Source organism: Mobula birostris, chromosome 11 (genome assembly GCF_030028105.1).
Source record: "Mobula birostris isolate sMobBir1 chromosome 11, sMobBir1.hap1, whole genome shotgun sequence".
NCBI lineage: Eukaryota > Metazoa > Chordata > Chondrichthyes > Myliobatiformes > Myliobatidae > Mobula > Mobula birostris.
This window is the reverse complement of record NC_092380.1, coordinates 116,567,730-116,581,973: the sequence shown is the minus strand read 5'-3', so window position 1 is coordinate 116,581,973 and position 14,244 is coordinate 116,567,730. Positions and strand designations below refer to the sequence as shown.

The 14,244-nt window shown below is 46.1% G+C and overlaps 1 protein-coding gene across 1 annotated transcript in view; it reads right to left on the bottom strand.

The window, feature by feature from the left end:
* Positions 1–293: 293 nt before the first annotated feature.
* psmd13 (proteasome 26S subunit, non-ATPase 13) overlaps positions 294–14,244 on the bottom strand; it is a 47,446-nt gene continuing 33,495 nt past the window's right edge. The window contains exons 11-13 of the mRNA XM_072272940.1: positions 3,799–3,879; positions 1,776–1,892; positions 294–1,098 (exon numbers count right to left, since the gene is read on the bottom strand). Coding sequence (XP_072129041.1) covers positions 1,003–1,098; positions 1,776–1,892; positions 3,799–3,879 — 294 coding nt within the window. The 3' untranslated portion in view covers positions 294–1,002. The remainder of the gene's footprint in view (positions 1,099–1,775; positions 1,893–3,798; positions 3,880–14,244) is intronic.

Sequence of the window (14,244 nt, the reverse complement as noted above, 5' to 3'; positions counted from 1 at the left end):
TCCTCAGCAACCCCATTCTATCCCCCCTCCAATCCAGAGCCCCAAAATCTCTTCACTCCCCACCCCAATACAGCCTTCAACACCTTCATACTTGTGGGGAGGACAAACAGCCAGATACCAACATACAAGGTGCCGGAGGAATCAGGTTGTGTCGGGGGTGGAGGTGGTCTCGGGTGCAGATGGGGCCACAGAGAGGGGGAAAGCAGGAGGTGATGGAGAGGAGGGAGAATGTGGGAGTTGGGGCGAGTGAAGGGAGAGTGCAAGAAGGGTTACTGCTGAATAATGAGGGGAAGTGCAGAAGGTCACACTTTATTAAAAGCAGCGTCAACTCACAAACAAATGCTTCCTCCCCCCAATGAGCTGCCACTCTAGGGGCTCCTTCCCCGAATAATTTGTTGCCCCACTCCCAAGATGATTTCATAAAAACTTCAATCCTAACATCTAAAAAATCAGTTTAAAAAGGAGGGGTAGCGGACTAACCCATTGCCACAGCCCTACTCCTAGGGAAACTCTGGTAGCCAGGACCATCTGCCTCCCTGCCCTTTTCCTCCAAGGAGTGTGGATGTCAGGGACATGGGCCAACACCCCTTCTGCATCAGGTACACAGGACCACCCCCACTCACCCTCATCCCCGGGGTGTGTGAAGGTCAGGAGTACGGCACCACTCATTTCTCCACCCTCAACCACTCAGGCTGTGAGGCAGTAGAAGATGTGAGAATGCCTTGGGCAGTGGGAGAGGTAGGGGGTGAGTGAGGGGCCGGGGGAGGGGGGGCGGTCAGTGAAAATGCCCTGGGCGAATGGAGTGACCCAGACTCAGAGAACTGCTCCAGCCTGAGGAAACCCCCAGCCCAAGCAGCTGACTCCCTGACTCCAGGCAAAGAAATCAAACTGCTTCATCCTAATCCCAACACCGTCCCCGCACAGACGAGATTAAAATGTGTGGTTGTAGAGGTGACTGATGGGTGTCTGCGATGGGGCTGGTGTGCAAAGGGCAGCTATGGCTCAGGTGAGGATGTCCTGTGCTTGGTGTTCCACCAACAGGGCCACATTCTTCACGTCTTCGCACCAGTAATCCAGACGCTCCTTCATGCCTTTGATCTGGAAAGGAGAACAGGGGTTTAAATGCCTGTGTGGCTCCGGCCCTGGGAACCGGATAGATATAACAGTTTTGAAAGAAAGATTAGCTTTACCTATCAAACAAAAAAGTGAAATGTGTCATTTTTGCATTGATGTCCAACAGAGTCCAGCTCAACTAGATGTCCACAGTACCGACCTCGCACCAATGTCACTGCTGTGCATCAGCCTCCTTACACCCTCTTCTGAGAGGGCAGTACAGGCAGGTCGTTATGCTGTTTAAAGGTGACTGGACAGGTACTTTAGATAGGAAAGGCGTGGAAGGGCAGGGGTATGAATCAGACCATGGGATTAGCATACATATACATCATAAACAAGAGATTCTGCAGAGACTGGAGGGACGCAGCAGGTCAGGCACAATCTATGAGCTGGATGGAGAAGGCATATTCGTAAAGGTGAGCTTCATTTGTCACGTACATCAAAACATACAATGCTGGTTACATCAGCAACCACAGTCCAAGGTTGTGCTGAGGACAGCTTAGACTGTTGCTACGCTTCTGGTGCCAACATAGCGTGCCCACAGAAAGAGGTTGGCACCAGAACAACAGAACTTCCTTTCTATGGAAATGTTACTTCAAACCATGTGATTCCTCACATGCTAATATCGGGATACTCTGTAATACCCAAACTCTGGCACTTACCTGCTGCAGATCAAGCACTCGGGGCTGGACCCACGTCATGTGAACTCGCTCGTCCACCTCGTCAATGCTTCCCTTCACCAGACCCACAGACAATGCCTTCATCACCAGCAGTTCCACCTGTGGGCACAGCACAGGTTTACACTCAGCCGCACTCAAACAAAGAGACACACCAGCAAGGGGATGTAAAATCCTCAACGTTACCATTTCAGAGGATCTGCCCAGGGCCCGCATGGAGAAAACACAGCATCATCTCTACTTTCTTAGCTTTGTGAAGCTCTGGCATGTCATCTAAAACTCTGACACACCTCTACAGATTCACAGTGGAGAGTGTCCTGACTAGTCACATCACAGCCTGGTACGGAAACACCAATACCCTTGAACAGATAGTCTGCAAAAAGTAGTGGACGTGGCCCAGTCCATCACGGGTAAAGCCCTCCCCGACATTGAGCACATCCACATGAAGGGTTATCGCAGGAAGGCAGCAATCCTCAACAACCAACACTACCCAGGTCATGCCCTCTTCTCACTGCTGCCATCAGGAAGGTGGTACAGGAGCCTCAGGACCCACATCACCAGGTTCAGAAACAGTTATTACCCCCCCAACATCAAATTCCTGAACCAGAAGGGATAACTTCACTGAACATCACTCATCCCAACATTGAATTGTTTCCACAAGCTATGGACTCTCTTTCAAGGGCTCTTCATCTCATGTTCTCGATAATTATTGCTTATTTAGTTATTTATTTATTTTTGTTTTTGTATTTGCACAGCTTTTGCACACTGATTGCCTGTTTTATATGTGGTTTTTCATTAATTCTATTGTGTTTCTTTGTATTTACTGTGAATGCCCACAAGAAAATGAATCTGAGGGTTGTACATGGTGACATACACTTACTTTGATAATAAATTTACTCTGAACTTTGAACACTGATAGAGCAGTGGCAGGAGGCAGAATGATCCGAATTGGAGCACCCTGGACTCTGGAAACAAGGACGCAGTCCGGTGCTTCCTAGCGTTCCATGAGGAGAGCTGATCTCAGTACGACACTGAGGAAATGACAGAGTAGATGCTAAGAGGTTCTTACCACTGACTAAATTTGAATTGAAGGGGCTGCCGAGAAGTTGCTTTACTGAAAGTCACAGATCCTTTGTAAATCACCAAGTATATTCGTGAGCAAGGTAGAGAGGCATGGGATTCAGGGACAGAGCAGTGGAGGGCAGGATGTCATGAAATGAAAACAGAAGACTCTGCCCCTTCGCTGCATGGACTGACAACAGCCAAACGCAAATACTTCTAACACTTAACCATCCTATCACGTTTAACCATTCACAGAGAACAGCAGAGCCCGGAGGACTGTTGTAGAACAGAAGGCACTACGAGTACAAGTACAAGTGGAGCTACAGGTAAACAGGGTGGTGAAAGTGGTTTTTTGGCATACTGGCCTTCATCATTCAGGACACTGAGTAAAATTTAGAGGTCATGGTGCAGTTGTAGAGGTTGCTGCCAAGGCCACACTTGAGGGAGTATTGTGTTCAGTTTTGACCAAACTGCTGAGGAAAGATATCATTAAACTGGAAATAATACAGAACACATTTACAAGAATGTTGAGGGACAGCGTGAGAAGCTGGGACTTTATTTAGTAGAGCACAGAGACAGAGGACATCTGGTAGAGGTGTATAAAATCATGAGGGGAACTGAGGTGAATACACTCTCTTTTTCTGAAAGAGTTGCAGTATTCAGTATCAGATGGTATGAGCTTAAGATGAGAGGGGAGAAATTTAAGAGGAACTTAAGGGGCAATTGTTTTTGTTTTACACAAAGGGTGGTGTGTATGTGGATTGAGCTGCCAGAGGAAGCGATGAACAGCTACCTTAGCAATGTTTAAAAGACAGTTGGACAGCTGTATGGATTGGAACACTTCAGCAGGTAATGGGTGAAATGCAGGCAAATATGACGAGTATGGTGGGCCAAAGGGCCTGTTTCTGTACTCTATGACTCTAGACACTATCACAATTCAGCTCACCTCACTAACAGGAACCTTGGCGATTTCCGAGATCTCCCTGAAGGTCAGCTGCCGGTGGTTAGCTGGGCGGGTGAAGGTCATCTATACAAAGAGAAAACTTACACTAAGACACACTGAATAATCAGCCATTGTAACCAGGGACCCCATTGGTTAACCATGTACCCAACCTGACAGTGCTGTTGTGCAATACCCCACCATCTCCAAAACTCCATCACCCTTTGCATTTTTAGTCCTCATGGTATTTCAGACAGTACTGACTTGTCCTTGCTGAATTCCACATGAACCAAGATGAATGAAAGGAGATGAGAGGGGCTGTATTCACCAGAAGGTGGTAAGCAAAAAGGATGAGATGCCAGAGCAAGCTGAAGAGGTGGGCACAATTACAACATCTCAAAGGCATTTGGACAGGTAGGTGCATAGGAAAGATTTAGAGAGACAAAGCTAAACGTGAGCAAATGGGACCAGCAAAGGAAGACACCTTGGCTAACAGAGACAAGTTGGCATCTCCCATGGCAGGGAACTAGAGCTGCAGCTCAATGACCTACGGCTTGCTAGGGAAAGTGAAACAGCAATAGACAAGAGCTACAGGGAGTTGGTCACCCCAAGGCTATAGGAGACAGTTAATGAGTGACTGTCAGGAGATGGACGGCGGAATGTCAGATAGCGGAGAGCACACCTGTGGCTGTCCACCTCAACAATAAGTACTTCATTTTGAGTCTTGTTGGGGGGCATGACCTTCCTGGGCGAAGTAACAGCGACAACAAACAACAGGAATTCTGCAGATGCTGGAAATTCAAGCAACACACATCAAAGTTGCTGGTGAACGCAGCAGGCCAGGCAGCATCTCTAGGAAGAGGTGCAGTCCACGTTTCAGGCCGAGACCCTTCGTCAGGACTAACTGAAGGAAGAGTGAGTAAGGGATTTGAAAGTTGGAGGGGGAGGGGGAGATCCAAAATGATAGGAGAAGACAGGAGGGGGAGGGATGGAGCCAAGAGCTGGACAGGTGATAGGCAAAAGGGGATACGAGAGGATCATGGGACAGGAGGTCCGGGAAGAAAGACGGGGTGGAGGGACCCAGAGGATGGGCAAGGGGTATATTCAGAGGGACAGAGGGAGAAAAAGGAGAGTGAGAGAAAGAATGTGTGTATAAAGATAAGTAACAGATGGGGTACGAGGGGGAGGTGGGGCATTAGCGGAAGTTAGAGAAGTCGATGTTCATGCTATCAGGTTGGAGGCTACCCAGACGGAATATAAGGTGTTGTTCCTCCAACCTGAGTGTGGCTTCATCTTTAAAGTAGAGGAGGCCATGGATAGACATGTCAGAATGGGAATGGGATGTGGAATTAAAATGTGTGGCCACTGGGAGATCCTGCTTTCTCTGGCGGACAGAGCGTAGATGCTCAGCAAAGCGGTCTCCCCGTCTGCGTCGGGTCTCGCCAATATATAAAAGGCCACATCGGGAGCACCGGACGCAGTATATCACCCCAGCCAACTCACAGGTGAAGTGTTGCCTCACCTGGAAGGACTGTTTGGGGCCCTGAATGGTGGTAAGGGAGGAAGTGTAAGGGCATGTGTAGCACTTGTTCCGCTTACACGGATAAATGCCAGGAGGGAGATCAGTGGGGAGGGACGGGGGGGACGAATGGACAAAGGGAGAAGTAACAGCGGCCATGCCTCTGGCACTAAGGCCCAGAAGGGTAAGGAACTGAAGATGGCAGCAGTTTTTGCGGACTCTATACTCAGGGGGACAGTGAGGCGATTTTGTGGATGCAAAAAGGAAACATGGAGCCAGGGTCCAAGATGTTTATGGGCAGGTCCACAATATCCTGATACGGGAGGGTGAGCAGCCAGAAGTCGTAGTACATATTGGTACCAACAACATAGGAAGAAAAAGGAAGGAGATCCTGAAAAAAATATATAGGGAGTTAGGAAGGAAGCTGAAAAGAGGGACCACAAGGGTAGTAATCTTGGAATTGCTGCCTGTCCCACTAGATAAAGAGGACAGGAATAGAATGAGTTGGCAAATAAATGGATGGCTGAAGAATTGGAGCAGGGGGCAGGAATTCAGATTTCTGGATAATTGGGACCTCTTCTGGGGCAAGTGTGACCTGTATAAAGGGGGCGGTTTGCACTTGGATCCAAACGGGACCAATATTCTTCTGGTCAGATTTACTAGTGTTGTTGGGGGTGGTTTAAACTAATATGGCAGGGGGATGGGAACCAGGATGATAGAGCTGAGGATGAGCCAGCAGGTTTACAAGTAAGGAATGTACTAACTGCCAGTTGGTCCTGACGAAGGGTCACAGCCTGAAACGTCGACTGTACCTCTTCCTAGAGATGCTGCCTGGCCTGCTGCGTTCACCAGCAACTTTTATGTGTGTTGATGAGTTCGGAGAAGGACATACAGATACAGAAGGTGCTGGCATGGAGGGCTATGAATGTCATGAAGGAAATCTGGAAGTTGAACCTGACCAGAGGGATTAAAAAGAGGATTTTCATAGCAGTCATACAGCCCATTCTCACGCACGGATGCGAGAGGTGGACACTCACCAAGACAATGCAGAAGTCCCTAGGTGGCTGCTATACACGAATGCTCCGGATGGCTCTTGATGTGAGTTGGCAATAGCACATGACGAACATCGAGCTCTATAACGACCTACCGATGCTCACCACTAAAATCGAGGCGAGAAGACTGCAACTAGCAGGGCACTGTCTACGCCACCCCGAGCTACCTGACGGCCTAGTCATCATGTGGGAGCCCAAGCACGGGAGGACGAACCCTGGGCGCCCTCCCAAGACCATGGTCAACACGCTCCTAGAAGACAGCGGCGCGGCTAACGTAGAAACATAGAAACATAGAAAATAGGTGCAGGAGTAGGCCATTTGGCCCTTCGAGCCTGCACCGCCATTTATTATGATCATGGCTGATCATCCAACTCAGAACACCGCCCCAGCCTTCCCTCCATACCCCCTGATCCCCGTAGCCACAAGGGCCATATCTAACTCCCTCTTAAATATAGCCAATGTACTGGCCTCAACTGCTTCCTGTGGCAGAGAATTCCACAGATTCACCACTCTCTGAGTGAAGAAGTTTTTCCTAATCTCGGTCCTAAAAGGCTTCCCCTTTATCCTCAAACTGTGACCCCTTGTTCTGGACTTCCCCAACATCAGGAACAATGCATCTAGATGCTTCCTGCATCTAGCCTGTCCAATCCCTTTAGGATTTTATACGTTTCAATCAGATCTCCCCTCACTCTTCTAAATTCCAATGAGTACAAGCCCAGTTCATCCAGTCTTTCTTCATATGAAAGTCCTGCCATCCCAGGAATCAATCTGGTGAACCTTCTTTGTACTCCCTCTATGGCAAGAATGTCTTTCCTCAGATTAGGGAACCAAAACTGCACACAATACTCCAGGTGTGGTCTCACCAAGGCCTTGTACAACTGCAGAAGTACCTCCCTGCTCCTGTACTCAAATCCTCTCGCTATAAGTGCCAGCATACCATTCGCCTTTTTCACCGCCTGCTGTACCTCCATGCCCACTTTCAATGACTGGTGTATAATGACAGCCAGGTCTCGTTGCACCTCCCCTTTTCCTAATCGGCCACCATTCAGATAATAATCTGTTTTCCTATTTTTGCTACCAAAGTGGATAACTTCACATTTATCCACATTAAATTGCATCTGCCATGAACTTGCCCACTCACCCAACCTATCCAAGTCACCCTGCATCCTCTTAGCATCCTCCTCACAGCTAACACTGCCACCCAGCTTCGTGTCATCCGCAAACTTGGAGATGCTGCATTTAATTCCCTCATCCAAGTCATTAATATATATTGTAAACAACTGGGGTCCCAGCACTGAGCCTTGCGGTACCCCACTAGTCACCGCCTGCCATTCTGAAAAGGTCCCCTTTATTCCCACTCTTTGCTTCCCGTCTGCTAACCAATTCTCCATCCACATCAATACCTTACCCCCAATACCATGTGCTTTAAGTTTGCACACTAATCTCCTGTGTGGGACCTTGTCAAAAGCCTTTTGAAAATCCAAATATACCACATCCACTGGTTCCCCCATCCACTCTACTAGTTACATCCTCAAAAAATTCAATGAGATTCAGACATGATTTTCCCTTCACAAATCCATGTTGACTTTGTCCGATGATTTCACCGCTTTCCAAATGTGCTGTTATCACATCTTTGATAACTGACTCCAGCAGTTTCCCCACCACCGACGTTAGGCTAACCGGTCTATAATTCCCCAGTTTCTCTCTCCCTCCTTTTTTAAAAAGTGGGGTTACATTAGCCACCTTCCAATCCTCAGGAACTAGTCCAGAATCTAACGAGTTTTGAAAAATTATCACTAATGCATCCACTATTTCTTGGGCTACTTCCTTAAGCACTCTAGGATGCAGACCATCTGGCCCTGGGGATTTATCTGCCTTCAATCCCTTCAATTTACCTAACACCACTTCCCTACTAACAAGTATTTCACTCAGTTCCTCCATCTCACTGGACCCTCTGTCCCCTACTATTTCTGGAAGATTATTTATGTCCTCCTTAGTGAAGACAGTACCAAAGTAATTATTCAATTGGTCTGCCATGTCCTTGCTCCCCATAATCAATTCACCTGTTTCTGTCTGTAGGGGACCTACATTTGTCTTTACCAGTCTTTTCCTTTTTACATACCTATAAAAGCTTTTACAGTCAGTTTTTATGTTCCCTGCCAGTTTTCTCTCATAATCTTTTTTCCCCTTCCTAATTAAGCCCTTTGTCCTCCTCTGCTGAACTCTGAATTTCTCCCAGTCCTCAGGTGAGCCACTTTCTCTGGCTAATTTGTATGCTGCTTCTTTGGAATTGATACTATCCCTAATTTCTCTTGTCAGCCACGGGTGCACTACCTTCCTTGATTTATTCTTATGCCAAACTGGGACGAACAATTGTTGTAGTTCATCCATGCAACCTTTAAATGCTTGCCATTGCATATCCACCGTCAATCCTTTAAGTGTCATTTGCCAGTCTATCTTAGCTAATTCACGTCTCATACCTTCAAAGTTACCCCTCTTTAAGTTCAGAACCTTTGTTTCTGAATTAACTATGTCACTCTCCATCTTAATGAAGAATTCCACCATATTATGGTCACTCTTACCCAAAGGGCCTCTCACAACAAGATTGCTAATTAACCCTTCCTCATTGCTCAAAACCCAGTCCAGAATAGCCTGCTCTCTAGTTGGTTCCTCGACATGTTGGTTCAAAAAACCATCCCGCATACATTCCAAGAAATCCTCTTCCTCAGCACCTTTACCAATTTGGTTCACCCAATCTACATGAAGTGAACACACTGATGAGGGAGAGGGAGAAGTGGAGAGTCCGTCATCGTGCCCAACGCCAGTCACCTAGGCGAATTGACGTAGTAGTAGTAGTAGGTAGTGCCTGAATACGAGAGCATGCCTTACGAAAATAGGTTGAGTGGAACTTCGCATTTTCTCCTTAAAGCAATGGAGGATGAGAGGTGACCTGATAGGGGTGTTTAAGATGATGAGAGGCATTGATCATGTGGATAGCCAGAGGCAATTTCCCAGGGCTGAAATGGCACAGTTTTAAGGTGCTTGGAAGTAGGTACAGAGGAGGTGTCATGGGTAAGGTGTTTTTTTTAAACACAGAGAGTAGTGGGTGTATGGAATGCACCGCCAGCAGATAACAGTAGGGTCTTTTAAGAGACTCTTAGGCACACAGAGCTTAGAAAATCAGAGGGCTATGTGGTAGGGTAATTCTAGGCAGCTTCTCGACAACGTTACATGGTTGCCACAACATTGTGGGCTGAAGGGCCTATAATGTGCTGTAGATTTCCATGATTCTATGTTACTATAAAGGAAAATCTAGCCGACAGCCCTGTTAAGAGTTTTTTCAAAGAAGTAACAAGCATAGTGGACAGAGGTGAGGCAGTGGATGTCATTTACTTGAATTTTCAAAAGATGTTAGTTACGGTGCCACGCATGAGGCTGCTTAATAAGATAAAATCCTAAACCGTTACAAGAAAGACACTGGCATGAATAGCAGAATGGCTGACAGGCAGGGGGCAGTGAGTGGGAATAAAAGGGGCCTTTTCTGTTTGTTCCTCAGGGGGTCAGTATTGGGACCGCTACTTTTCACATTGTTTGTCAATGATTTAGATAATGGAATTGATGGCTTTGTGGCAAAGTTTGCGGATGATGCGAAGATAGGAGGGAGGGATAGGTAGTGCTGAGGAAGTAATGTGATTGCAGCAGGTCTTTTACAAATTGGAAGAATAGGCAATAAAGTGGCAGATATAATAGTATTGGGAAATGAATGATAATGCATTTTGGTAAAATTAACAATAGTGTGGACTATTATCTAAATCAGCGGTCCCCAACCACCGGGCCGCGGACTGGTACCGGGCCGCGAGGAAGCGATATGATTTGGCGATAGGAGTCAGCTGCACTGTTCCTCATTCCCTGTCACGCCCACTGTTGAGCCATTACGCACTTGAAATCATTACCCGCGCGACATCCACGTCAGCACGGGAAGAAGATCAACTCCTCGAGCTTGCAAATGACGGCAGGCTGAAAAGTATGTTTGACATAACATCTCTGCCGGCATTCTGGATCAAAGTCAAGGCTGAATATCCTGAGATAGACACGAAAGCACTGAAAACATTGCTTCCATTTCCAACATATCTCTGCAATGAATGCAACGAAAACTAAATTGTGGAATAGACTGGACATAAGGAACCCCCTTCGAGTATCACTGTCTCCCATCAACCCTCGATAGGACCGTCTTGTTGCAGAAAAACAAGCCCAGGGCTCCCACTGATTCAGCGATATTGGTGCGTTACAATGATTTTATATGTTCATACGAGGAAAATATGCGCTGTGTGTTTAATATCCAAACGTTACTTAAAATGTTATGATGCTATTGACTTATATAACTATATAACAATTACAGCACGGAAACAGGCCATCTCTGCCCTTCTAGTCCGTGCCGAACGCTATTCTCACCTAGTCCCACCGACCTGCACTCAGCCCATAACCCTCCATTCCTTTTCTGTACGTATACCTATCCAATTTTTCTTTGAATGATAATATCGAACCTGCCTCTACCACTTCTACTGGAAGTTCGTTCAACATTTACTTCAAGCTCCCCTCATCCTCCCCTGATAATTGACATCACTATATTCATGCGAGGAAAATATGCGCTGTGTGTTTAATATTAAATTCGTTAGATAATCCCTTTTAGAAATGAAATTGAGTGTATTAGCTAATTATCATCTATATTGCGGTCGTGATTAACACCAACCACCGAACAGAATCGCCAAAAACGATTTGTAGAAAAAAAATCGCACACGCATGCGCAAGTTACGCATGCGCACTGGTGCCCGCGCAAGGCTTCATGGTCATTGTAGTCTTTTCTGGGTAAACCCAGCGTATGGACCGGTCTGCAGTGCGAAAAAGGTTGGGGACCCCTGATCTAAATGGGGAGAAGGTTCAAACAGCAGAGGTGCAGAAGGATTCGTGCAAGACTCCCAGAAGGCTAATTTACAGGTTGAGTCTGTGGTAAAGAAGGCAAATGCAATATTGGCATTTATTTCAAGGGGAATCGAATATAAAAGCAAGGAGATAATGCTGAGCGCTTATAGGACACGAGTCAGGCCACACTTGGAGTATTGTCAACAGTTTTGGGCCCCATATCTCAGAAAGGATGTGATTGTCATTTGAGAGAGTCCAGTGGAGGCTCACAGGGGTGATTCCAGGAATGAAGGGGTTAACACATGAGGAGTGTTTGGCAACTTTGGGCCTGGACTCACTGGAATTTGGGGGGGATCTCACTGAAACCTACCTAGTGTTGAAAGGACCATAGAGGGTGGATGTGGAGAGGATGTTTCCTATGGTAACATGAATGTAAGGAAGGAGAAGCCAATGATTGGGTACAACTGCAGACACAGCAAAGAGTTAAGCTGTAACACAGAGGCAAAATTCATCAGAGCAAAGAATGCAGGAATGCAGACTGTATTTAAATGCACGTAGCATTTGGAATAAGGTGGACAAACTCCTGACAAATTAGAGATTGGTTGGTATGAGACTGTGGGCATCACTGAGTTGTGGGTGGAAGAAGGTCATAGTTGGGAGTTTAACATCAAAGGATATATTTGTATCGAAAGGACGAGCAGAAAGGCATAGGCGGTGGTGTGGTTCTATTGGTAAAAGATGGAATTACAACTTTAGAAAGAAGTGACATAGGGTCAGAGAATGTTGAATCTTCATGGGTGTAGTTAAGGAACTGCAAAGATATTTTAAAGATCATTATCGCCACCCACAGCTCCAATCTGCTAATTAAATTTGCCAATGACACAACATTGATTGGCCTTATCTCAAACAATAATGAGACGGCCTACAGTGATATCAAGAAAACAACCTCTCCCTCAAAGTCGCAAAAACAAAGCAGCTGGTTGTGGATTACGGGAGGGATGGAGACAGGCTAACCCCTATTGACATCAATGGATCTGGGGTTGAGAGGGTAAACATCGTTAAGTTCCTCATCACCGAGGACCTCACCTGGTCTTGTACACACCAGCTGTGTGGTGAAAAAGGCACAACAGTGCCTCTTTCACCTCAGATGGGTATGGGCCCCCAAAACCTAAGAATTTTCTACAGGGGCACAACTGAGAGCATCCTGACCAGCTGCATCACTACCTGGTGTGGGAACTGTACCTAAATCACAGGACTCTGCAGAGAGTGGTGTGGACAGCCCAGTGCATCTGTAGTTGTGAACCTCCCATGATTCAGGACATTTACAAGAACAGGTATGTAAAAAAGGCCTATAGGATCACTGGGGACCCAAGCCAGCCCAACCACAATACATTCCAGCTGCTACCATCCAGGAGGCAGTACCGCAGAATAAATGCCAGGACTAACAGGCTCCGGGACAGCTTCTTCCACCAGGCCATCAGACTGATGAACTCACACTGATTTGAGTGTATTTCTATATTACATTGACTGTTTTATTTATTATAATTTACTATGATTGCACACTTAGATGGAGACGTAACGTAAAGATTTTTACTCATGTATGTGAAGGATGTAAGAAATAAAGTCAATTCAAATAAGGGCTTCAAATAGTAGTCAAAATGTGGGGTTGAGATTGCAAAGGGAGCTGGAAAAGGTATGTAATATGGGATTGAGAAAATCAGGTTGGTGTTGGATCGCAAGAGAGGGAAATTGTTGAACGCCTATGAATGGCTTTTTAGAGCAGCTTGTGCTTGAGCCTACTTGGGGAAAGGTTACCTTAGATTGGGTGTTGTGTAATAACCCATATTTTATTAGCTTATCGTAAAAGATTCCTTAGGAGGCCATGACCATAATGTGATCGAATTCATTCTGCAATTTAAGAGGGAGAAGCACAAGTCACATGTATCAGTATCACAATGGAATAAAGGGAATTATAGAGGCATGAGAGAGCAGCTTGCCCAGATGGATTGGAGGGGGATACTGGCGGGATGATGGCAGAGCAGAGGTGGTTGAAGTTTCTGGGAATAATTCACAAGGCGCAGGATAGACATGTCCCACAAAAGAAGTAGTTCTGAAATGGGAGGGGTAGGCAACCATGGCTGACAAGGGAAGTTAAGGACTGCATAAAAGCCAAGGAAAGGGCATATAGGGTAGCAAAAGTGAGTGGGAAGTTGGATGCTTAGGAAGCTTTTAAAATCCAACAAAAGGCAACTAAAAACGCCCTCTTACAGTATATAAAGAGTAAAATGGAAGTGAGAGATGATTTTGGATCACTGGAAAATGATGCTGGTGAGGTAGTAATGGGGGGACAAAGAAATGGCAAGATGAAATTATTAAGTACATTGGTTCAGACTTCACTATAGAAGACACTAGCTGTATGCCAGAGGTCCGTGAGTGTCAGGAAGCAGGAGTTGGTGCCATTGCTATTACAAAGGAAAATGTGTTAGGCAAACTGAAAGGTCTTAAGGTGGATAAGTCACCTGGGCCTGATGGACTACATCCCAGAGTCCTGAGAGGTTGCTGAAGAGATAACAGATGTATTGGTCCTGATCTTTCAAGAATCACTGGATTCTGGCATGGTCCCAGAGGACTGGAAACTTGCAAATCTCACTCCACTCTTTTAAGAAGGGAGGAAGACAAAAAAGGAAATTATAGGCCAGTGAGATTGACGTCAGTGGTTGGGAAAATGTTGAGAGTCCATCATTAAGGACGAAGTTTCAGAATACTTGGAGGCTAATGATAAAATAAGACAAAGTCAGCATGGATTCTGTGAAGGGAAATCTTGCCTGACAAATCTGTTGGAGTTCTTCAAGGAAGTAACAAGCAGGGTGGACAAAGGAGAGGCAGTGGATGTCATTTACTTGGATTTTCAGAAGGCGTTTGATAAAGCGTCTCACATGAGGCTGCTGAACAAGTTAAAAT